Source organism: Neophocaena asiaeorientalis, unplaced genomic scaffold (genome assembly GCF_003031525.2).
Source record: "Neophocaena asiaeorientalis asiaeorientalis breed wild unplaced genomic scaffold, Neophocaena_asiaeorientalis_V1.1 scaffold111, whole genome shotgun sequence".
In the NCBI taxonomy this organism is placed as follows: domain Eukaryota; kingdom Metazoa; phylum Chordata; class Mammalia; order Artiodactyla; family Phocoenidae; genus Neophocaena; species Neophocaena asiaeorientalis.
Genome location: NW_020174994.1, coordinates 459,000 through 483,950, shown reverse-complemented (window position 1 = coordinate 483,950; position 24,951 = coordinate 459,000). Strand labels below are relative to the sequence as shown.

Genomic DNA, 24,951 nt, shown 5'->3' with positions numbered 1-24,951 from the left:
AAAAAAAAAAAAAAAAAAAAAAAATGGTCCACATCAAAAAAATCTTTAAAAAAAAGAAAACAGAATGGAGGGGTGTGTAGCAGCACAGAGTAGAGAGTGGCCAGTTTGTCCAGGACAGGGGTAGACCAGGGGAAAGAGGGACAGAGAGCAGAATCAGGGTAGGTTTGCCAGAGAGGTGAGTTTTGAAGGGTGCAGAAAAGTTTTCCAGCCATGCAGGGAAAGAAGGGCTAATGACTAGCTGGAACAGCATGGCAGAGCAGTGGAATAAAGCACCTGCCATATTGGGAACTGCAAGCAGCATGGCAGGAGGCGAGACTGATTGGCTGGGCCAGGTAACAAGAGTTTTACTGTTCTGAGACTCAAGTGTGAATGTGATAAAGCACCACGAAACAGCCTGAGAGTGATGTGGGAGGTGGTTTTTAAAGACAATCCCTTTGGGTACAGTGGGAAGATACACTAGACACAGAAAGCCCTCTTCTGTAAAACAAAGAGGTTGAATTTCACCCTTTTACTCCTGTCAATGGGTGCTTTCTTTTCTCCTCAGGGAGTCAAGCAGAAGTATAGCATATTAGTTGTTAAGGACATGGACTCAGGAATTTTTCTAAGGTGGTGGATAGCTTCTGCCCTTTCACCTCTTGGAAGTCTTCCCCAAAACGAGGAGGACAAGAAAAAGCCACACAAGCTCTATCATCCTAGAAACTAAGAGACATTGCAACCAGGAACTACATAGTACAGAGAGCTGAAAGATGAAGGTCATTGCCATAGCAGGGCTGAGAGGGGTGAAACTTGAGAGGCAATTACCAAAAAGAAGGAAGCTGATTGACTTCCTAAAGCCTGAGAAATTGGAGGTACCAAATACAACTGAAGTTTGGATGAGGTACCAGGCTTGAAAACAGGAGAATTTTTGAAAGTCTGTGTATGAAACAGCTATACCTACTGCTCCCATATCCCACTTCTGTAGGAGACAGGAGGCTTATTCTCTGGAGAAGAGCTAGAGAAGCTTTGAACTCAAGGATCCCAAGAGCAGAGGAGGGCAGCGGTGAGGCACTGAGAGCAGAGATTGAGTAACTGTCTACTACTGACCAGGGAGACCCCAGCTCCCTTCCCCTGCCTAGCTTCCAGAACTCCAGTAGTCAGTTTATGCTTGCAGGCAAGAGAGCAGAGGAGGGTTATGCTTAGGAAGAACTAAACATTCTCAGAAAAGAAACTGGACATTGGCTCACTGCCCCATTACCAGACAGTGCAGCCAACCTGGCAACAGCCCCTACCTACCACAAAAAATGACTCAAACATCTTTTTGTTGCTTTACTTCTAAATATGAACAGATACCAAAGGAAAGCCTCTAACAGGAAAGATCATTTTCTAAAAAGAAGAAAAAGCAGCATCAATTCAAAGAGCAGGAGAAGACTTCCAGAAATCAATAATTAATATTCTTAGAAATATTAGAGATTTTATACCCATTAAACAAAAATAGTATGCTATCAAAAAACAAAACAGAGTAAGACCTCCTGAAAGATAAAAATACGATTTAAAAATTACTTAATCCATAGAAAGTTTGGAAGATAAAGTTGAGAAATCTTACAGAAAATTGGAGGAAAGACAAAGTGATGGACATGAGGAGAGACAAAATAAAAAAATTAGAGGATCAATCCAAAAGATCCAATATCTGATTAATAGGAAATAGGGAAAAGGATAGTGAAAATGGAGAGGAAATTATTAAAGAAATAATACAATAAAACTTCCCAAAACTGAAAGACAGATTGAAAGGGCTAATTGAGTACCTAATAAAATGAGGGGAATTTTTTTTTAATTCTTAAAATATACTATGATGATACTTAAGACTATCAAAAAAAGAGAGGAAGGGACTTCCCTGGTGGCACAGTGGTTAAGAATCCACCTGCCAGTGCGGGGGACACGGGTTCAATCCCAGGTCCCGGAAGATCCCACATGCCGTGGAGCAACCAAGCCCGTGCACCACAACTACTGAGCCCACGGGCCACAACTACTGAAGCCCATGTGCCTAGAGCCCGTGCTCCACAACAGGAGAAGCCACCACACTGAGAAGCCCACGCACCTCAATAAAGAGTAGCCCCCACTTGCCACAACTAGAGAAAGCCCGCATGCAGCAACGAAGACCCAACACAGCCAAAAATAAAATTATTTAATTGATTAATTATTTTAAAATGATTGCCTATTTAAAAAAAGAGAAACAGAGAAGATTCTGTAAGAATAACAGTTGACTTGCCAACAGCAACACTCAAGCTGGTAGCTACAGGGAGCAGTGCCCTCAAAATTCTAAGTAAACACTATTACCTATCCAGAATTTCATATCCAACCAAATTATCAATCAAGTATAAAATAAGAATATTTTCAGACATTCAAAGTCTCAAAAAAATCTTACCTCCTGTATACCCTCCTTTAGGAAGTTCCTATAGGAAGTATTCCACCCAAATAGGAGAGTAAAAAAAGAAAAAGGAAGACACAAGATCCAGGAAATAGAGGCAAAGGGTATCCCCAGGCCTGGGAAACAACTCATCCAGATTGGAGCAAAAGGATAAAAGGAAGAAAAATGGAAAAAAGGAAATTATATCATCTGATAGAAAGAGGAACATTGTATTTAGATGCTTTTAGAGGGTAAGGAAAGAACTACAAACAGAAACTAAGAAAATGAAGCAAAGGGGCAGGGAGGAAATTAATCCCAGGAAAAACAAACATTTGTTCAAGAATTTGTTCATAGTATATTATACTTAGCTCATCAGTGGTGGATTAGGGGCAAAGTAATGTGAGCACTGAATATTGATTTAACCAAAAATTGTGATATCGAAAAATTGGGAGAGAGCTTAATCCCCATCCAGCACAATAGGAAATCAGTAAGTAATGTCTAAAGTGATTAATCAAAAGATAGTGGTATAAGCATTTAATTTAGAAATATGCAGGTGAGAAGGAACAGCTACAGGGGTTAAAAATGTCTGCCTCTGGGTGGTAGGCTGAAGGCAAAGGATGAGGACAGATAAGTGCAATAACATTTCTTCATGTAAGTCTTTCAGTACTATTTGGTTCTTAAACTCTGTGTGTGTGTCGCTTTTTTTTTGACTAAGGAAAGGAGTGCTCTCCAAAGTCATGTAGATTTGGATTTGAATTTGGGGACAACGGTGTTTCTACCTGTGTGATCTTGGGCAAATTATTTTAAACTTCTCAAAGCTCCGTTTCCTCAATTGTAATTTGAGGCAAATACTTGATTACCTCTCACATTTCAGTAGGGCTCCTTAGAACCTTAAGATAATGCAGGGCAATTGCCTGGTACATAGCAAAGCCCTCAGCAAAAGTCTTCTGCTTCCTCTGATTACCTGGTGCCCCGTACCCTCTCTGGACACCCTGATCTCTCACCCTTCATCGGTCATTCAATCCATGGTGGATTAAAATCCCCCAGGTGTGTCTGCATGTTGCACCTCACCTCTAATGTAGAATAGAATGTTCGATCTTTGTTAAAGAAAAATGAGGTGACCCTTGACCTTTGGGGAGTGGCTTTGGTGGTGAGGAAATACTGTTTCTTCTTTTGGAGAAACACCAGTACTCTCAGGCCCTGGTGAGCAAAAGCTTAGATGAGAACCAGACATCTCTGAAGCCTCCAGGGCCTCTTGGTTTGTGTCCACAAACATTTCCAGCCTACAGCCTTAATCCCTTCTGCTGGTGTAATAAAATCCCTCAGTTTATGATGAAAACTAAGCTGATGGCATTGTGACTGTGAGCCCAGCTACCTGGCACCCGCAGGTGACAGCTGCACCTCTGAGGCTGGCCCGCTTCCCACATCTCCAGAGCACTGCTGCCTCCTGCACCATAAACCCTGCCCTGGTGCTGATGTCCTGGCCATTAACTGTTTGAACAAGGAAGTTGAGGGTTTCCTGGTGGAGGTTATTTCTTCTTTTACTGCAGGAATTGCACTATATGCAAAGCACAGGTCCAGGCACGGTGGATGATAGAGAGAGAGATTAGGCCTCAAAGGAGCTTACAGTCTAATGGGAGAGATAAATGTTCATCACCCATTAGACAAGGAAATGAACTAAGAGGGTGATTGTGGGCTGCATATAGAAGAAGTAAGGTCTCTGGTCTACACACTGGAATGCTACTTTGGAGCTTCTCACGCAGGCCTGGGACCAAGTCAACCCCAGGTCAGGTGGTTATTTTCAAGCAAAAGTAAGTATTCCACAAATATTTGTGATGGTTTATTCTCAGAGTGGCAGTGAGGGACAGCAGTGTGGGGGGCAAGGGTAGCCTCTGGAAATCTGACAATCCTTGCTGAGGAGAGTAGTACCTTACGGACAGGATGACCCTATAAACCACTATCCAGGGGGCTTCCCTGGTGGTGCAGTGGTTGAGAGTCCGCCTGCCAATGCAGGGGACACGGGTTCGTGCCCCGGTCCAGGAAGATCCCACATGCCACGAAGCGGCTGGGCCCGTAAGCCATGGCCGCTGAGCCTGCGCGTCCGGAGCCTGTGCTCCACAACGGGAGAGGCCACAACAGTGAGAGGCCCGCCTACCACACACACAAAAAAACAACAGAAAAACACTATCCAAACAGGGACATTTGAGAATTAAAGGAGTGTCATTAATAAGCACATCAGGACATCAGGTGTAAACCAGGATCAGCCCTGGCAAACCAGATATATAGTCTCCTGACTTAAAAGTACTTAATAATTAGAAAAGGGAATCGATTCAGTGACTTAGGGACCAATAGAGCTGAGGAAGAGAATAGGTTCCCACTCAGCCAGAACAAATAAGTTCATGCAGGTTCAGAAGGCTTCTCAGGTAAGTCTCCTCAACACCCTGGTTAAGAAACATTGGGACAACACGCCTAGTCTCTCTCTCTCTACACATTTCCTCCTCAAAAAGACGGCACAAGGGGCCCAGTTTTAACTAGTGAAAGGTATCATCCGCCTCTCTGGTTAGGACTCCTGAAAGAACCTCACCACCTGAATTTTGACCAAGGAGCTACTTAAAAATTAAATGCATACATGCTGCTCCACGGGCTCCTTGGCTTCTCTCACTTGGAAACCAATTCAAGGTTTGTTTGGTTTGGTTTCTAACTGCCGTATCAAAGGTCCTCTCCTTGTCAGAGAACTGCCAGCCTCTCTCTGCAAACGTTTTTTTTAAAAAAGGGTCTCTTATTCCAAAATCACTTCACAGTGATTTCACAGAGTAGGAAATAAGGTGCAAAATACTCCTTAGAACATTTGCTCTTTTAAGCAAGTTGCTGTTCAGTCAAAGAAATTCACATTTGATAGGAGAGGAGAATCCTAGTTACCTGGCACTTCTACCCCACTCCGTCCTATTTTCTGTTAGAGTAGAGGTCATCAAGTTACAGATTTTGCAAGTTAAAATTATACTTATTTACCTGTCCCTCCCTCCAGGCTGTGATCTCCTGACATCACATCAAATGCCTTATTAATATAAAATATCATTAAAATTACCCAAGGTTTGGACATATTTGTAGGGCCTCATAAATGAAAAGCAGACCAGCCCTCATCCCCCTCTCTTGCTCATACAAGCTCTGCTTTCAGTTCTTATACCCAAAACAGCCTTTCCTTTGTGATTTTTATTTATAGCAAAGCATATTCCTCCCAGGCCACCTCAGGCAACTGGGAGCCAGCTTCCTCTCTCTCTTCCCCTTCCCATCCCATCAGAACAGTTTCATTGTGCTGGTTCAGCTCTACCTGCTCTTGTGACCACTGGGTCTATCTGTTAGACGAATGCATGATCAAGAGTCTTCTCCCCAGTCCCGCCAGGCCCTCACATGAATTCTCTTGAATGACTGTAGAAAATGATTCTCTCTTTTTGCCTGGACTGTGTTCCCATTTTCTTCGTCACAGTCAAGTGAAGATTATCACTTCAGATTGTGTCAGTCTCTGACAGACCTCTCCCATGGGGCCTTTCCTTTCTGGCAATTTACTGAGGTCCACCAGCCTCATCACGAAAACAATCAACACATGACTTAAGCTTTAGGTTGGATGTGGGTTAAATGCTGGCATCACTTAGTTCTGTCAAGTGACAAATCAAAATGGGAAAATCCAAGCCTTTCAACTATTAAATCAGAGTTCCCACTGTCGGCCCATACTGTGTGTGTCGGTAGGCGGGGGGAGGTGTAATATGTGTGGATGACAGAAAAGGCATGCACTAAGGCCAGCTCATAACCAACATAAATATGTAGAAACATAAAGGCCACTATTAATATGTAAGTACAGGCTCCAAAGATGTTTCAGCTTGGTCTCTTCTTCGTCCCGCTACAGAAACCAAACGATCGTGACCATAAAGTGAGAATGGCATTGGGAAATGGCTTGCGAGGAGATGTGTGGAGAGAATTCATCAAGAGATTTGGGGACATTCACATTTATGAGTTCTATGCTTCCACTGAAGGCAATATCGGATTTATGAATTACACGAGAAAAGTCGGTGCTGTTGGAAGAGTAAACTACCTACTGAGAGTAAGTACATTGAAAAATGAGGGCAGCCAGCTTTCAGCACATGGAGATTTCTTAAAAGCTATGTCATGATGATGTTATCATCAGAATCCCATGCAGTCTCAGAGCCATGGCCCATTCATATCACCAAGAGAGGTTTTGCTCAGCTCTGTGACAATGACCTAAAAATGACAGGGTCCTCGAATTTTAAAATATTAATTTCTATTAATAACAACCCATTATGCCTTTGCCATCTGCAACTTGTGTGAAGTCTTCTAATGCCATTTATACTTGTATTTGTTAAAACACCTGAGGGTTACCAGTTCTGTATGTTTACTATACACTGTGAAATGTGGTACTTCCCTTTCATCACACTGTACATTACCACCACCAGGGGAATTTTTTATACATATAGGTGCAGGGCCCCCACCCCGTGAGCTTTGGATTCAATTGTTCTGAGGGAGGGCCCAGGCATCAGTGTTTTCTTAAAGCTGTTCAGCCAGGGTTAAGAACCACTCCTTCAAGATAACCAGGGTGCATCCGAGTTGTAGGATCTTGTAAAATTTGTTTTCACCTAGTAACTACACCAGAAAGATATTTCTTACGTGTAAGCCAGCTCTCACAGCATTCTCTTTTCCCTCTCATTTTATTGCCTCACCTCCAGACAATCTCTTTGCCTTTTATTGTGCTCGAGCAGTCAGTCTTCCAGATGACCACCTATTCTGCAAAATTCCAGAAATATTCAGCAAATGCTGAACCTTCACTTGCTTGAGCAGTCATTACTGTGGTTATGCCTTGGGCAGCTCATCCTGCCTGGGCATGAAACAGCCACACCAGAGCTCCCAGGCAACCTGTGCCCCCGGGGACTGACCAGCAAAGTACAGAGGACAATAGTCCATGTGCATAAGAGATCTGGCCCAAGAGATCAAATTCCACTACCATCACAGACTAGCCCAAGGTCATGCCCTTTGTGTTCCTTAGGCCTCAACTTCAGAATCTATAAAAGAGACAGAAAGAGAAAATATAGAGCCTGGTGCCTGGCCCAAACTCAGTGTAATAAGGGAAGAGAGTTCTTGAAAGGATTACATTAAATAGGATATAACCCAATGCCTGTCATATAATAGCCTTGAAGAGTTATTAGTTGTAAAGTTTACTACTGTTCCATTCCTTGTATTCTGGCCTGATCTCCAGGCATTCCCAAGTCCAAGGAACCTCTCTAACAACAGCCAAACCTACACTACACATGTCCCTCCACTGTGCTCCACACCTGCGCCATCCAATACAGTAGCCACTAGCTACACGTAGCTATTTAAATTATGTAAACTTTTAATCAGTTCTTCATTCACCCCAGCCACATTTCAAGTGCTCAGTAGCCACATGTGTTTAGTGATGACCACGTTGAGTAGTACAGTTATAGGACATTTCCATCGTCACAGAATATTTTACTGGGCAGCACTACTACAGACTGAGAATCAATTTCCTACTCCCCACTGGAATCGCTGCTGAGAGGGTTAATCTTCTCTAGTTAGCATCAGGCCAACCTGAACCAGCCCAAACCTTGGATACCCAGGCTAAATGCAGGTCACAACAAGAGAGGGCAGAAAGCTGAGCTGAGGCCTGGTGCAAGCTATCTATGTTGTCACTACTAACCCTCAGAAAACGTAAGTTGCAGGGAAACTTTCATTTCAAACTAAACCTGAGGACCCGAGAAATTGATGCTGTATATTACTAGTTCTTTGCTTCTCATCCATTGATTGCCATGTTTTATTGTCAGTTTTTCTACTTTAAACAAAACCACATATTTTAACTAGAAAAAAAGGAAGACGATGACCCTGCATTTGATGAAGAAAAAAGCATTACTTACCAACCCAAAATTTTTACATTCTTGCAAATAAACAAGATCTACATTTGTTGAATATGAATGCTATTCGGTTTCTAATGGTTAACTGCTACTACCAAAGCGTATGATTGGTTAATTTATCATACAGATTTGAAAGCAAATTTGAAATGGACATAGTAATCATGGTTAATAATTAAATCTAAACACTGTCACATTTGTATTTTGCTGCCAGTATAGAAAATAGTATACTTATTGCTCTTACTGAATTAAATTTAAATTCTTATGCCCTTGAATTATAGTAACATGAAATATGGTGGAATTTTAATAATTTTATAGCCATGGGCATGAAACAAAGTATACCATTATATCATTGAATCTTAAATGTATTGGAGAACATGTCCCTGGAATGCGAAACATCTAACAGTAGTGGATTAAGGTTAAACAAGATTTTTTTATAACATTTTTATTGGAGTATAATTGCTTTACAATGGTATGTTAGTTTCTGCTTTATAACAAAGTGAATCAGTTATACATAAACACATATCCCCATATCTCTTCCCTCCTGCGTCTCCCTCTATCCCACCCTCCCGATCCCACCCTTCAAGCTGGTCACAAAACACTGAGCTGATCTCCCTGTGCTATGTCACTGCTTCCCACTAGCTATCTTTTTACATTTGGTAGTATATATATATATCCATATATACACTACCACTCTCTCACTTTGTCCCAGCTTACCCTTCCCCCTCCAGTGTCCTCAAGTCCATTCTCTAGTAGGTCTGCATCTTTATTCCCGTCATGCCACTAGGTTCTTCATGACCATTTTTTGTTTCTTTTTTAGATTCCATATATGTTAGCATACGGTATTTGTTTTTCTCTTTCTGACTTACTTCACTCTGCATGACAGACTCTAGGTATATCCACCTCACTAGAAATAACTCAATTTTGTTTCTTTTTATGGCTGAGTAATATTCCATTGTATATATGTGCCACATCTTCTTTATCCATTCATCTGTTGATGGACACTTAGGTTGCTTCCATGTGCTGGCTATTGTAAATAGAGCTGCAATGAACATTGTGATACATGACTGTTTTTGAATTATGGTTTTCTCAGGGTATATGCCCAGTAGTGGGATTGCTGGGTCGTATGGTAGTTCTATTTGTAGTTTTTTAAGGAACCTCCATTGGCTGTATCAATTTACCACCAACAGTGCAAGAGGGTTCCCTTTTCTCCACACCCTCTCCAGCATTTATTGTTGGTAGATTTTTTAATGATGGCCATTCTGACTGGTGTGAGGTGATACCTCATTGCACTTTTGATTTGCATTTCTCTAATGATTAGTGATGTTGAGCATCCTTTCATGTGTTTGTTCACTATCTGTATATCTTCTTTAGAGAAATGTTTATTTAGGTCTTCTGCCCATTTTTGGATTGGGTTGTTTGTTTTTCTGATATTGAGCTGCATGAGCTGCTTGTAAATTATTGAGATTAATCTTTTGTCAGTTGCTTCATCTGCAAATATTTTCTCCCATTCTGAGTGTTGTCTTTTCACCTTGTTTATGTTTCCTTTGCAGTGCAAAAGCTTTTAAGTTTCATTAGGTCCCATTGTTTATTTTTGTTTTTATTTCCATTTCTCTAGGAGGTGGGTCAAAAAGGATCTTGCTGTGATTGTTGTCAGAGTGTTCTGCCTATCTTTTCCTCTAAGAGTTTTATAGTGTCTGGCCTTACATTTAGGTCTTTAATCCATTTTGAGTTTATTTTTGTGTATGGTGTTAGGGAGTGTTCTAATTTCATTCTTTTACGTGTAGCTGTCCAGTTTTCCCAGCACCACTTATTGAAGAGGCTGTCATTTCTCCATTGTATGCTCTTGCCTCCTTTGTCAAAAATAAGGTGACCATATGTTCGTGGGTTTATCTCTGGGCCTTCAATCCTGTTCCATTGATCTATATTTCTGTTTTTGTGCCAGTACCATATTGTCTTGATTATTTTAGCTTTGTAGTATAATCTGAAGTCCAGGAGCCTGATTTGTCCAGCTCTGTTTTTCTTTCTCAAGATTGCTTTGGCTATTCAGGGTCTTTTGTTTTTCCATACAAACTGTGAAAGTTTTTGCTCTAGTTCTGGGAAAAATACCATTTTTTTATTTCTGATCTGATCTTTATGATTTACTTCCTTCTGCTAACTTTGGGTGTTTTTTGCTCTTCTTTCTCTAATTGCTTTAGGTGTAAGGTTAGGTTGTTTATTTGAGATGTTTCTTGTTTCTTGAGGTAGGATTGTATTGCTATAAACTTCCTTCTTAGAACTGCTTTTGCTGCATTCCATAGGTTTTGCGTCATCGTGTTTTCATTGTCATTGGTTTTTAGGTATTTTTTGTTTTCCTCTTTAATTTCGTCAGTGATCTCTTGGTTATTAAGTGGTGTATTGTTTAGCCTCCATGTATTTCTATTTTTTACAGAATTTTTCTTATAATTGATATCTAGTCTCATAGCATTGTGGTTGGAAAAGATACTTGATACAATTTCGATTTTTTTTAATTTACCAAGGCTTGTGACCTTGGTAATTAATTTTAATTTACCATATCTTGTGACCCAAGATATGATCTATCCTAAGAATGTTCCATGAGCACTTGAGAAGAAAGTGTATTCTATTGTTTTTGGACGGAATGTCATATAAATATCAATTAAGCCCATCTTGTTTAATGTATCATTTAAAGCTTGTGTTTCCTTATTTATTTTTATTTTGAATGATCTGTCCATTGGTGCAAGTGGGGTGTTAAAGTCCCCTACAGATTGTGTTACCATCGATTTCCCCTTTTATGGCTGTTAGTATTTGCCTTATGTATTGAGGTGCTCCTATGTTGGGTGCATAAATATTTACAATTGTTATATCTTCTTCTTGGATGGATCCCTTGATCATTATGTAGTGTCCTTCTTTGTCTCTTCTAATAGTCTTTGTTTAAAAGTCTATTTTGTCTGATATGAGAATTGCTACTCCAGTTTCCTTTTGATTTCCATCTGCATGGAATATCTTTTTCCATCCCCTCACTTTCAGTCTGTTTGTGTCCCTAGGTCTGAAGTGGGTCTCTTGTAGACAGCATATATACAGGTCTTGTTTTTGTATCCATTCAGCCAGTCTATGTCTTTTGGTTAGAACATTTAATCCATTTACATGTAAGGTAATTATCGATATGTATGTCCCTATTACCATTTTAATTGTTTTGGGTTTGTTATTATAGGTCTTTTCCTTCTCTTGTGTTTCCTGCCTAGGGAAGTTCCTTTAGCATTTGTTGTAGAGCTGGTTTGGTGGTGCTGAATTCTCTTAGCTTTTGCTTGTATGTAAAGATTTTAATTTCTCTGTCGAATCTGAATGAAACCCTTGCTAGGGAGAGTAATCTTTGTTGTAGGCTTTTCCCTTTCATCACTTTAAATATGTTCTGCCACTGTCTTCTGGCTTGCAGAAAGATCGGCTGTTAACCTTATGGGGATTCCCTTGTACGTTATTTGTTGTTTTTCCCTTGCTGCTTTTAGCATTTTTTCTTTGTATTTAATTTTTGATAGTTTGATTAATATGTGTCTTGGCATGTTTCTCCTTGGATTTATCCTGTATGGGACTCTCTGTGCTTCTTTTTGTTTTCCTCTTTAATTTCGTCAGTGATCTCTTGGTTATTAAGTGGTGTATTGTTTAGCCTCCATGTATTTCTATTTTTTACAGAATTTTTCTTATAATTGATATCTAGTCTCATAGCATTGTGGTTGGAAAAGATACTTGATACAATTTCGATTTTTTTTAATTTACCAAGGCTTGTGACCTTGGTAATTAATTTTAATTTACCATATCTTGTGACCCAAGATATGATCTATCCTAAGAATGTTCCATGAGCACTTGAGAAGAAAGTGTATTCTATTGTTTTTGGACGGAATGTCATATAAATATCAATTAAGCCCATCTTGTTTAATGTATCATTTAAAGCTTGTGTTTCCTTATTTATTTTTATTTTGAATGATCTGTCCATTGGTGCAAGTGGGGTGTTAAAGTCCCCTACAGATTGTGTTACCATCGATTTCCCCTTTTATGGCTGTTAGTATTTGCCTTATGTATTGAGGTGCTCCTATGTTGGGTGCATAAATATTTACAATTGTTATATCTTCTTCTTGGATGGATCCCTTGATCATTATGTAGTGTCCTTCTTTGTCTCTTCTAATAGTCTTTGTTTAAAAGTCTATTTTGTCTGATATGAGAATTGCTACTCCAGTTTCCTTTTGATTTCCATCTGCATGGAATATCTTTTTCCATCCCCTCACTTTCAGTCTGTTTGTGTCCCTAGGTCTGAAGTGGGTCTCTTGTAGACAGCATATATACAGGTCTTGTTTTTGTATCCATTCAGCCAGTCTATGTCTTTTGGTTAGAACATTTAATCCATTTACATGTAAGGTAATTATCGATATGTATGTCCCTATTACCATTTTAATTGTTTTGGGTTTGTTATTATAGGTCTTTTCCTTCTCTTGTGTTTCCTGCCTAGGGAAGTTCCTTTAGCATTTGTTGTAGAGCTGGTTTGGTGGTGCTGAATTCTCTTAGCTTTTGCTTGTATGTAAAGATTTTAATTTCTCTGTCGAATCTGAATGAAACCCTTGCTAGGGAGAGTAATCTTTGTTGTAGGCTTTTCCCTTTCATCACTTTAAATATGTTCTGCCACTGTCTTCTGGCTTGCAGAAAGATCGGCTGTTAACCTTATGGGGATTCCCTTGTACGTTATTTGTTGTTTTTCCCTTGCTGCTTTTAGCATTTTTTCTTTGTATTTAATTTTTGATAGTTTGATTAATATGTGCCTTGGCATGTTTCTCCTTGGATTTATCCTGTATGGGACTCTCTGTGCTTCCTGGACTTGGGTGGCTATTTCCTTTCTCATATTAGGGAAGTTGTCAACTATAATCCCTTCAAATATTTCTCAGTCCCTTTCTTTTTCTCTTCTTCTGGGACCCCTATAATTCAAATGTTGGTGTGTTTAATGTTGTCCCAGATGTCTCTGAGTTTGTTTTCAGTTCTTTTCATTCTTTTTTCTTTATTCTGCCCTGCAGTAATTATTTCCACTATTTTATCTTCCAGGTCACTTGTCCGTTCTTCTGCCTCAGTTATTCTGCTATTGATTCCTTCTAGAGAATTTTTAATTTCATTTATTGTGTTGTTCATCATTGTTTGTTTGCTCTTTACTTCTTCTAGGTCCTTTTTAAACGTTTCTTGTATTTTCTCCATTCTATTTCCAAGATTTTGGATCATCTTTACTATCATGACTCTGGATTCTTTTTCAGGTAGACTGCCTATTTCTTCCTTATTTGTTAGGTCTGGTGGGTTTTTACCTTGCTCCTGCATCTGCTGCGTATTTCTCTGTCTTCTCATTTTGCTTAACTTACTGTGTTTGTGGTCTCCTTTTCACAGGCTGCAGGTTTGTCGTTCCCATTGTTTCTGGTGTCTACCCCAGTGGGTTAGGTTTGTTTAGTGTGTTGTGTAGCCTTCCTGGTGGAGGGGACTGGTGCCTGTGTTCTGGTAAATGAGGCTGGATCTTGTCTTTCTGGTGGGCAGGACCGCAACCGGTGGTGTGTTTTGGGGTGTCTGTGACCTTATTATGATTTTAGGCAGCCTCTCTGCTAATGGGTGGGGTTGTGTTCCTGTCTTGCTAGTTGTTTCGCATGGGTTGTCCAGCACTGGAGCTTGCTGGTCATTCAGTGGAGCTGGGTCTTAGCGTTGAGACAGATATCTCTGGGAGACCTCTCATCAATTGATATTATGAGGGGCTGGGAGGTCTCTAGCGAACCAATGTCCTGAACTCGGCTCTCCCACCTCAGAGGCACAGGCCTGACACCTGGCCGGAGCACCAAGACCCTATCAGCCACATGGCTCAGAAGAACAGGGAGAAAAAAAAAAAAGAAAATAATAAAATAAAAGAAAGTTATTAAAATTAAAAATAATTACTAAAAAAAAATTAAAAAGTAATAAAAAAGGAAAGAAAGAAGAGAGCAACCAAACCAAAAAAGAAATCCACCAATGACAACAAGCTCTAAAATCTAACTGTAGTTAAAGAAAGAACAACAGGGAAAAAAGCGGACAGACAGAACCCTAGGACAAATGGTAAAAGCAAAGCTATACAGACAAAATCTCACACAGAAGCATACCCATACACACTCACAAAAAGAGAAAAAGGAATAAAAAATATATATCATTGTTCCCAAAGTCCACTGCCTCAATTTAAGATGATTCTTTGTCTATTCATGTATTCCACAGATGCAGGGTACATCAAGTTGATTGTGGAGATTTAATCCACGGCTCCTGAGGCTGCTGGGAGGGATTTCCCTTTCTCTTCTTTGTTTGCACAGCTCCTGGGGTTCAGCTTTGGATTTGGCCCCACCTCTGCATATAGGTCGCCTGAGGGCGTCTGTTCTTTGCTCAGACAGGATGGGGTTAAAGGAGCAGCTGATTCAGGGGCTCTGGCTCACTCAGACCAGGGGGAGGGAGGGGTACGGATGCAGGGCAAGCCTGCAGCAGCAGAGGCCAGCATGACATTGCACCAGCCTGAGGCGCGCCGTGTGTTGTCCCCGGGAGGTTGTCCCTGGATCACGGGACCCTGGCAGTGGCCGACTGCACAGGCTTCCGGGAGCGGAGGTGTGGATAGTGACCTGTGCTTGCACACAGGCTTCTTGGTGGCGGCAGGAGAGGCCTTAGCGTCTCATGCCCGTCTCTGGGGTCCGCGCTGATAGCCACGGCTTCGCGCCCGTCTCTGGAGCTCATTTAGGCAGTGCTCTGAATCCCCTCTCCTCACGCACCCCGAAACAATGCTCTCTTGCCTCTTAGGCAGGTCCAGACTTTTTCCCAGACTCCCTCCCGGCTAGCCGTGGCGCACTAACCCCTTCAGGCTGTGTTCACGCCGCCAGTCCTCTCCCTGCACTCCGACCGAAGCCCAAGCCTCAGCTCCCAGACCCCACCCGCCCCAGCGTGTGAGCAGACAAGCCTCTCGGGCTGCTGAGTGCCGGTCGGCACCTATCCTCTGTGCGGGAATCTCTCCACTTTGCCCTCCGCACCCTGTGACTGCGCTCTCCTCTGCGGCTCCAAAGCTTCCCCCCTGCGCCATCCACAGTCTTGGCCCGCAAAGGGGCTTCTAGTGTGTGAAAACCTTTCCTCCTTCACAGCTCCCTCCCACTGGTGCAGGTTCCGTCTGTATCCTTTTGTCTCAGGTTATTCTTTTTTCTTTTGCCCTACCTGTGTACGTGGGGAGTTTCTTACCTTTTGGGAAGTCTGAGGTCTTCTACCAGCATTCAGTAGGTGTTCTGTAGGAGCAGTTCCACGTGTAGATGTATTTCTGATGTATTTGTGGGGAGGAAGGCGATCTCCACATCTCACTCCTCCGCCATCTTGAAGGTCTCCCCTAAACAAGATTTTAAAAGCCCACATGTGATGTGTCCACCAAAACACATGCATGAGAATGTTCATAACAGCTTTATATTTAATAGTCTAAAACTAGAAACATCCAAATGTCCATTAACAGGAGAAGAGATAAATAAATTGTGGTATATTCATACAAGGAAAGTTGCATGGCAATAAAAAGTACACCACTGACACAAGCACCAACAGGGAGGGATGGACATCACAGACATTATGCTGAGTGAAAGCAGCAGATACTAAGGCATGTATTTATTTCACTTATTTGATGCTTAAGACTACTTGATGGCAATAAAAGTCAGAATAGTGACTTGACAGAAAGGGGCAGGAGGAAACTTCTTACGGTAATGAAAACGTTTAGTATCTTGATCTGGGCAGTAGTTACATAAGGGTATGCACATGCAAAAATTCATCATGCTGTACACTTAAAGTATGTGCACTTTGTATGCTTTATGTATGCTATGCCACAAGAAAAAAGAAAAAGTTGTGAAAGAATATGTGCTCAGAATGATCCATTTTAATTTTGCTAGAAAGTCATAACTTATGAGCTGATTAAATATGATGTGGAGAAAGATGAACCTGTTCGAGATGGAAATGGATATTGCATCAAAGTTCCCAAAGGTACAGTGGATTTTTGTTCACTTAACCTGTGCCTTTTCTTACCTTAACCAAGTGACTCTTAAGAACTAACATATCACAGCTAAAATGAACACATGGTAAAATTTATCAGAGTGGGGGAAAAAAAAGAGGTTTATTTTCGTACTCTCGGAAATAGATAAATTCCAAAAGATAGTAATTTACCACTACACGTAATATAATTTGAAAGCTAGCTTAATAATTTCTTGATTATGAGGTAAGCATTTTGCAGAAGCGGATATGTAATTATGGTTGCAAAACTACGGTTAGCTTTAGCGGGCCTTTCCTTTAAGCTTAAACTACTATGCGTTTGTCTAATTGTGTGTGTAAATCATTATTCAGTGAAAGATTAGTATTAAAAGGATTACAAATGTGTGGCCATAGAGAATAATGTACTCTGTGTGTGTGTGCATGGTGTATATATGTGTGTATATGATATACATGGAAATACATGTACACATGCATGTAAAATGACTTCCTGCAGCCAGCTTGTTGCCACTGGGTTGTATGGCATCAGTTTTAAAAGATGGTTAATACTAAAAGTTGCCTACTGCTAGTACATAAAATAACAATTTACTTTCTTCTGTCTTAGGTGAAGTCGGACTCCTGGTTTGCAGAATCACACAACTCACACCATTTAGTGGCTATGCTGGAGGAAAGACTCAGACAGAGAAGAAAAAACTGAGAGATGTCTTTAAGAAAGGAGACCTCTATTTCAACAGTGGAGATCTCTTAATGATGGACCACGAAAATTTTATCTACTTCCATGACAGAGTTGGAGATACATTCCGGTTGGTTTCTCTGAATTATTGAGCCAAAAACAAACACATGCACAATTTGGCTTACTCCTAAATTAGAGTCGCATTCCACTTTGGTTATGGTACTCCCTTTCCTTCTGTCTCTTCGGTGTGTCAATTCAACCTCCTGTATTCCCAGAAAACAAGGAGCAAAATACATGGGGTATCACTCTGCAATGCATAGTTATCTTGGTTGAGCAACACCAGATGAAACTAGGAGAGAAAACCTGTGTCTGATTTTGGGCACCTAAATAACTTAGTCCATCCAATTCCTCCCATTTATCCTCAATTATTACCAGTCACTCAGGTCAGCCAGGGATTTTCATACTGTTTCCAATCATGAGGCAGGCTTTTTCTCAGATAAAATCAAATGCAAATTAATGTGAAGCTGATCTAGTTGAAGAGGAGGTGAGGGTTCTGAGCCCCATCTGCTCCTGTCCCTCCCACTCTCCATTCCCAACCAGATGGTTTCCCACAGAACCCACAAGTCAGCACAGTGGAGTTTGAAAGTCATCGTAATAGACCATGAAATTAATTCTCAGCAACAGCATGGTCCTCCAGCTTCATGACACTTCTGTTTAACCAGCTTCATTCCCGTATAAACTCCCTCAGGCCAGACCCTGTGTCTGCTTGTTCGCCCCCCAGTACCTAGTACAGTGATTACTTTTTGCATGAATGAATGAGGAAGAGATGGAAGTTATCTGTCTGTAGTAGAAAAAGCATGGATATGAATGAGAAGAACTCAGCTCCCAGGCTTCCTCTTTACCTCTGAGCAGCTGTGTTATCAGGCAGGTAATCTTTCTGTACCTCAGTTCCTTCACCCATGAAATGAGGGTCCCAGTGATCCTTACGGTTCCTTCCATCTCTAATATCCCATGACTCTGGATCTATATCATTATTTTATGCCACCTTCATGTTACTAAAAAAGATACTTCTGGGAGATCTAAAGAATTTTTAAATGTAAGACAAAATTTAACTCTTTATTCAAAGAAAAAGTAGCACCTGATTGGGCACTAACATTATTCTCCCTACAAATAGAGTATGATATTTTCTTTCTTATTAAAAGCTTTTTCATTGCCATAAGACCCTGAAATACAAGTATGAAATTCTAGTTAATAGACATTTAATAACTGAATTAAATAGCAGCCAAAGTTAGTGAATGAGGGAAGTGAGAGACCTAAACACAGCAAAAAGTCATTGAGATTTATTTTTGATTTCTAGTGTCTTTCTTAGGCCAAGCCCATATTTTAACATTAGAACATCATTTCTTTAGGTCTATGCCTTTGTCTTTCATGCCTCAAGCAGGGTGCCTCTCCCATGACTAAGTTGGAGAGTTTGGGGGCCAAGGTGAGGAAGACAAGCGCAGCCACCCCACAGAGGTCTGGAGGAGACACCTGTCACAGACAACATGCACCGCAGACCACCAGTGACCTCTGCTAACCTTGCCTTTTCTTCCAGGTGGAAAGGGGAAAATGTGGCCACCACTGAAGTTGCTGACATAGTAGGACTGGTTGATTTTGTCCAAGAAGTGAATGTTTATGGCGTGTCTGTGCCAGGTATGCACAAGATATTATAAATCAATGCCAAAACTCTTACACTAACAGAACATAATTTTAACCCCCGGGCAAAGTTTGTCATCACTTCCTCCTGCCAGCTGGAGAATCAAACAACTCTGTCCCAGCCTCCTGGGAGTAAGGGGCTTATGTCTGGTTTATGTGCCATTATAAATCAGACAGGTCAGTACATCTGAACCTGGCCTTCCTCTGTGGTTCACTCCCCAGCTGTTCTTGGGCTCTCAAGCAAGCCAAATCTCTCCATGATGCAGGGTCCATGCAGCATTTGGCATGCCTCAAGAAAAGAGGTATCATGCTTGAGAGCTTGGAAGTGGTATCTTGGCCTCTGAACTGGGAGGCACAGTGCCGTTGCTAGAGGAAAAAAGCCAGGAAGGAGCTGATTTTTTCCAGACTCTTCTTTTAAACCAAGTCCCTGACCCCAGCTTGCTCCACTGAGTTTCAGAATCATCACACAAAGTGCTGTCACCAAGCCTCTGTCTGCAGATCTGCCTCTGCCAGCAGAGTGGGGAGGGTGAGGTCTGATTTTGGGTCCTGGCTCCAACACCTGCTGGCTGTTTGACTTCACACAAATCACTAAGTTAGAGATAATACCAATCCTGCAGTTAAGATTGTTGAGAAAACTAATTCATTTTAATTACATAAATACTAAATGTATATTTGTCAGACACGTCCATGAGGCTTGTCATGAAAAGAAATCATTTTAATTATAGATGTCAGAGAGAATTAAAACTTCCAAATCACTATGCAAGTGTAAGGTACTAGGGGAATCGGTATTCCCTAGAACTCAGTATTTGGGATTCTCATCTATACTCAAAATGGAAACCCCAAAGTCCCTTTTACCTGAGCTATGATGGTTTCACGTGACATAGCTCCTTTTGTTGTCCTTTTGTTTTTTAAAGAATACTTGAGGCTTTCTCTTGCCTGCTCCTCTCCAACCCGGTGACAGTGACTTGACAGGAAGTGTACCACATCTCAGGTCAGAGTCTGAGGGGTGCAGAATACTTTTCATGTTGGATTTCAGGCTGAATTAACACAAGGGCCCATATTGTGGTTGTCAGCCATGGAACCATGCTGGCCTCTCACAGACTCCACCTGGAATATGTTGCATGCCCTTCTAAATGCTGGATTTTTTTAAAGTAACAATACAAAAGAATGAGTATGAGAAGGTAAGAAAATATGGGAAATGGAATGGAAAGGCCTAATCCACCGCTCTTCAAAGTGGTGTCACCTACAAATTGGCACTTGCCATCTACCTCTACAAGGATTAAATTACGAGCCGCTGTAGCTGCTGACCTTCAACACGCCCTGAAAGGAGTTCAAGGTGGAGATCAGGAATGAGGCACTCTGTGCTCTGGGAAAAACTGGCAGAACAGGTCTGCAGATAGATATTTCCAGGAGAAGATTTTATGAGCCCAATTCTTGCATCTCCTCATATCTAGAAAAGCACTAAAATCCTTCACGGTGACATCTGCTCCTCGTGACTAGCAGTGACCTTCATGAGACTAGCAGATACCTTCTGCAAAAAATATGCCTGGTTGCATGTACTCCCCCTTCACTAAAATCCCATGTGTACTGACCTTCTGCCCTACCTCTTTGGAGCACTTTCTCAGAGCTATCTGAAATGCTGTCTCCCAGGCTATAGTCCTCATTTTGCCCCCAAATAAAATTTAACTCACAACTCTCACGTTGTGCATTTTTTTCATTTGACAGTAGGGTCCCTGGGCCAGCAACAGCATCATCGCCCAGGAGCTTGTTAAAAATTTAATATTTCTCATGTTAAAAATGCCCACCCCAGAACTACTGAACCAGAATCTCTGGGGTGGGGCCCAGGGAGCTGTGTTTTAACAAGCCCTCCAGTGATTCTTAAAACAAATGAAGTCTGGTTTTGGAGTGATGAAAATGTTCTAGAGCTAGATACTGGTGATAGTTGCACGACATTGTGAACGTACTAAATGCCACTGAACTGTATACTTTAAAATGGTTAAAATAATGAATTGTATGTTTTACCACAAATTTTTAAAAACGCTGAAGTCTGAGAAGCCTGGAGGCCTAGTGGTTCTGAAAATTTAGCCAGTCATCAGAATCATCTGGGAAACTTTTTAAAGCCCAGATCTGGGGTTTGGGACTAAATCTGTGTCTTTTTAAAATTCCCAAATGGGTCTACCACCCAGTAAAGTTTAGGAGCCATTGATGTAGAACAAAGAAGAGGAGGCTAATGGGTTTCAAATGGTGGGGAGACAAGTCAGGTAGCACAAGGAGCAGCTGTGTTTATGTTGCGCCGGAGAGCAGAATAAAACAGATGGATTGAAATGACCAGGGAGCAAATTTTAGCCTGAGAACTCTCCTGTAGCCAGAGGGACCAACAACAGTATGGTCTGTCTCCTGAGGTAGACAATGTCCCACCAACTGGGATGTGTAAAGAGGCTGGCTGTCCACCTGGGATCCTGTGAGAATTCTTACAGCAGTGAAAGATTAGAGATGAACCCTAAAGTCTCTCCTATTTTCAGATTCTGTGATTCTCAGTGCCACTCTTGCAGCCTAGAAATGTGGCAGATCTATCTAGAGAAAGGCATCAGTCCACCAGGGTGATTCTCACTACCAAAGGGCTGAACAAGGCCTTCACAGATCTCAGCTTTGGACCAGGAAGAAACTTCTAAGTTTGGGCCTAGACTAGAGATGACACCAGAACTGCCAAACTACTCTCTAGAGCTTTATATTATCAATAGAACTTTCTGCAGTGTTCTGAAAATGTTCTATATCTGCACTGTCCAGCATGGTAGCCAATAGCTACCATATGGTTGTTGAGCACTTGAAATGTGGCTAGTGCAGCTGAGGAACTGAATTTTTCATTTTATTTAATTATAATTAATTTTAATAGCTACATGTGACCAGTGACCACCATATTGGATAGTGTAACTCTAGAGAACCTCTGGCCCGAACTGCTGCAGACAGGAACCTTCCCCCTGGAGCTGAACTAGCCCCAGCCAACCTCTGGGAGTCAGGACAGAGACCTGAGATCCAACAGCCCCATTTGCCTCTCGGTTGGGCATTGCCTCTGTCAGAGCAAGAAGCAAGGAGCCAGTTGACACTGAAGATTTCTGTTGCATCAGCCTCTGCCTTAATTCTAAAAGGAGCTCATTGGAGACATTCAAGATTCCTGAGACCGGTACCTTTGAGACAGCTACCAGGGACCCCTAGAGAAAGAGGGTATGGTGCCCTGCCTCCCTCCTTCAGATATGAGGCAAAGCAAATGAGGATGCATTTCCTTTCTTATAATTTTTCCTCTTGTTTTCTGACTTCTTTAGAGTCATGGGTAAACACACAACCACCATGGGAGAGATTTTGAAAGCTGGGGCCCAGGTGACGAAGGGCGGCTCCTTCCCCCTCTCTGATTACAGTTAAGTAGTTCAGGGAAGTGGACCTGGACTCCCACTGGGTCTGCCCAGTCACGTAGAAGAGGTATTAATATGTAATTACCACTGTCCTCACAAGAAAACAATGGTAATTGTTCTAAACACCGGGAAGGAAGAGCTGTTAGGATCTGTTTCCCCTGTGGAGAGCACAACCTCTCTGGACTAGAAGGCATCCAGGTGGGGAGGCGAGGGTGCGGTGGGCACATACCTTGATCTGCCTTCACCCTCCTGTCCTGCAGCCTCTCTGAAATGCAGAGGCAAAGCTATTAGGAACCATGATTATATGTCTCAGGGGTGAACATTTGTGCCTGGAAGCACAACAGACCTGACCTGCGACCCAAAGAACAACCTGAGCCCAATTATCCTTGACAGGGGAGCAAGGGTTTTTCACCAGAGTCCAAAAAATTTTTTAGCCACTAGTTCAACATTTTTCCCATTCTGGTGTTTACATCTAGGCTGCCGAGAAGGATGATGTCAATAAGCACAGGATCTTTAGCCAGCCTGCCTCAATTCCATTTCTGGCCCTGCCTAGTATTTGCTGCATGAACTTGAACAAGTCATTTTTTTTTTTTGAACAAGTCTTTTAATGTCATTAAGCCTCAGTTTCTTCACCTGTAAAATGGAGATAACCTTTGTACCTCTTCATAGGTTGTCGCGAGGGTTAAATAAGATAGTACATAAAGCACACTTAGTAAAGGACCTGGCATGTAATAAAGATTCAATCAATGTATAGCTTGTTGTTTTGTTGTTATCTTTAATTCACTTTAGAATTTAACTTCAACGTATATTTGAAATAAAAATTCCAGCTATCCAAAAGAAACCCATGCCATAATGCTGTCTCAGTTCTCTGTACTTTGACCTAGCGAAGGTCATTTATTTTATCATAAATAAAATAAATAGCTACAACTCACCTAATTTTTTCTCACTTTAACTCTAGGTCACGAGGGTCGAATTGGCATGGCTTCCATCAAGATGAAGGAAGACCATGAATTTGATGGAAGGAAACTCTTTAAGCATGTGGCCGATTACCTGCCCAATTATGCAAGGCCCCGGTTTCTAAGAATACAGGTGAGACCCCTTGTTATAAAGTTCAGTTATCCTCTCTCTTGGAGACACCTGAGTCAAAGGGAACAATTCCTCTTCTACCATGGCGAGCACAACGGCCAAATTTTCACTACCCTTTCAGGAAGCTGAAGCTAAATGAGGAAGCAGAAATACCAGAAAATATAGCTAGCTGAAACCAAATCCTAATCCCTTTTTCCCTAAAACCACAGGCAGTTCATTCAGCAACAGTGTTAGCAAATAACTCACAAAGTCTGTGTGATGAGGTATAACAAACACATAAAATAGAAATGCTCCGACCCTCTTACTTGTTTCCAGTTTTAAAGAATGGAAAAATCCCCTGAAGTCCTGCACCTTTCTGTGATGTGAACTTAAATTGGGCATCATTAGCCAGTAGGAACTACCAAAGGCTAAACTGTCAGGCATAGAGATTTTTTTTTTTCTTTCTCAAACATTAACCCCTTAGTTTAACACTCTCACTTTTGGACCTTGAGCTCTGTGATTCTGTAGCTGAAGATTTGAGAAAAGAAGTGTTAGATTACCAGATATTGCTAAGGTTAAACGGTTATTTCTGTTGATGTTCATAAAACACTGACATATGCTTTACAGTGATGGTTGAGAGACATGAAAGTTGAAATATCCTCAGACCATCACCTATTTATTGAAGAAGAAACAAGTCTTCAGTGTCACAAACAGGCTGAAAAAAAAAGTTGTCCGTGTGTAGATGATTCCTTTCCCCACCCCACCATTAATCAGAATATTCCAGGAATACTGGAAGCTCACCAAGTGACACTCTTCTGCTCTGTATTCCACTGTCTGCAGACTCTCTCTCCCCACATGTGATCGTCAAGCTTTAAAGGAAGGAAAAATACCTCCACAGAGGGCCCCCTAGTGGAGGTTCTGAAGACAGGCTATCTTGGCATCACACAGAACCTGCTTTCACAGCTCTCAAACGATTGTTTGATGTTTTTCAGGACACCATTGAGATCACTGGAACTTTTAAACACCGAAAAGTGACCCTCATGGAAGAGGGTTTTAACCCTGCAGTTATCAAAGATGCCTTGTATTTCTTGGATGACAAAGCAGAAATGTATGTGCCGATGACTGAGCACATTTACAACGCCATTAATGATAAAACTCTGAAACTCTGAATATTACCAGGAGGGTAACTCAGTGTATTTCTAGAAAGAAACTGAATGGACCTAGTACAGCCACTTGATATAATCCCACTTTAATTTGATTGAAGATTGTGCAGTGCAATTTTTTTATGCATACCAGTAAGGAGAGACTTTTTAAAATTACACCCGAACCTTTGCAAGTGAAAAGATTTATATATAATTGTTTTTCAATTTGCACCTACTGTTTGTGTGTGCAAACTAAGCTTGTTAGAGAGAGGATGTTATTTTTTAAAATATGTAATAAAATAGATGAACACCAACATATGCAATGGCACTTCTTCCTGACTTGATTCTAAATGCGAACGCTGAGCCTGACAGTATCATTGGCAATTTTTCACAGGTGTCCCCTTTATAATGCTAATGGAATTCTAAGTAAAAAGTGGTAAGGAGTTGGGAGGTAAGGGGGTAGGTTCCCAGTGAACAACCCAATGGAAATCCAGCTCTAGTGTAAGGCCAACCCTACCCCCAGAAGCATCCTGGCCACTGTCTACAGCATTAGCCAACGAGTGATAAAGCCACCTATAGTCTTTGAAGGAGCTTAAGCCTAGAGCATCAGAGCTCTATACATAAA

At 41.4% G+C, this 24,951-nt stretch overlaps 1 protein-coding gene across 2 annotated transcripts in view; it reads left to right on the top strand.

Annotated features, from left to right (window-relative positions):
- The window catches only part of SLC27A2 (solute carrier family 27 member 2), a 57,050-nt gene extending 32,404 nt beyond the window's left edge, over positions 1-24,646 (top strand). Inside the window, exons 5-10 of one of the 2 annotated variants that reach the window (XM_024761899.1) lie at positions 6,285-6,479; positions 16,251-16,341; positions 16,949-17,147; positions 18,612-18,709; positions 23,078-23,208; positions 24,177-24,646. In XM_024761899.1, coding sequence (XP_024617667.1) covers positions 6,285-6,479; positions 16,251-16,341; positions 16,949-17,147; positions 18,612-18,709; positions 23,078-23,208; positions 24,177-24,353 — 891 coding nt within the window. In that variant the 3' untranslated portion in view covers positions 24,354-24,646. The other variant, XM_024761900.1, reaches the window with a different exon arrangement.
- The last annotated feature ends 305 nt before the right edge of the window (positions 24,647-24,951 follow it).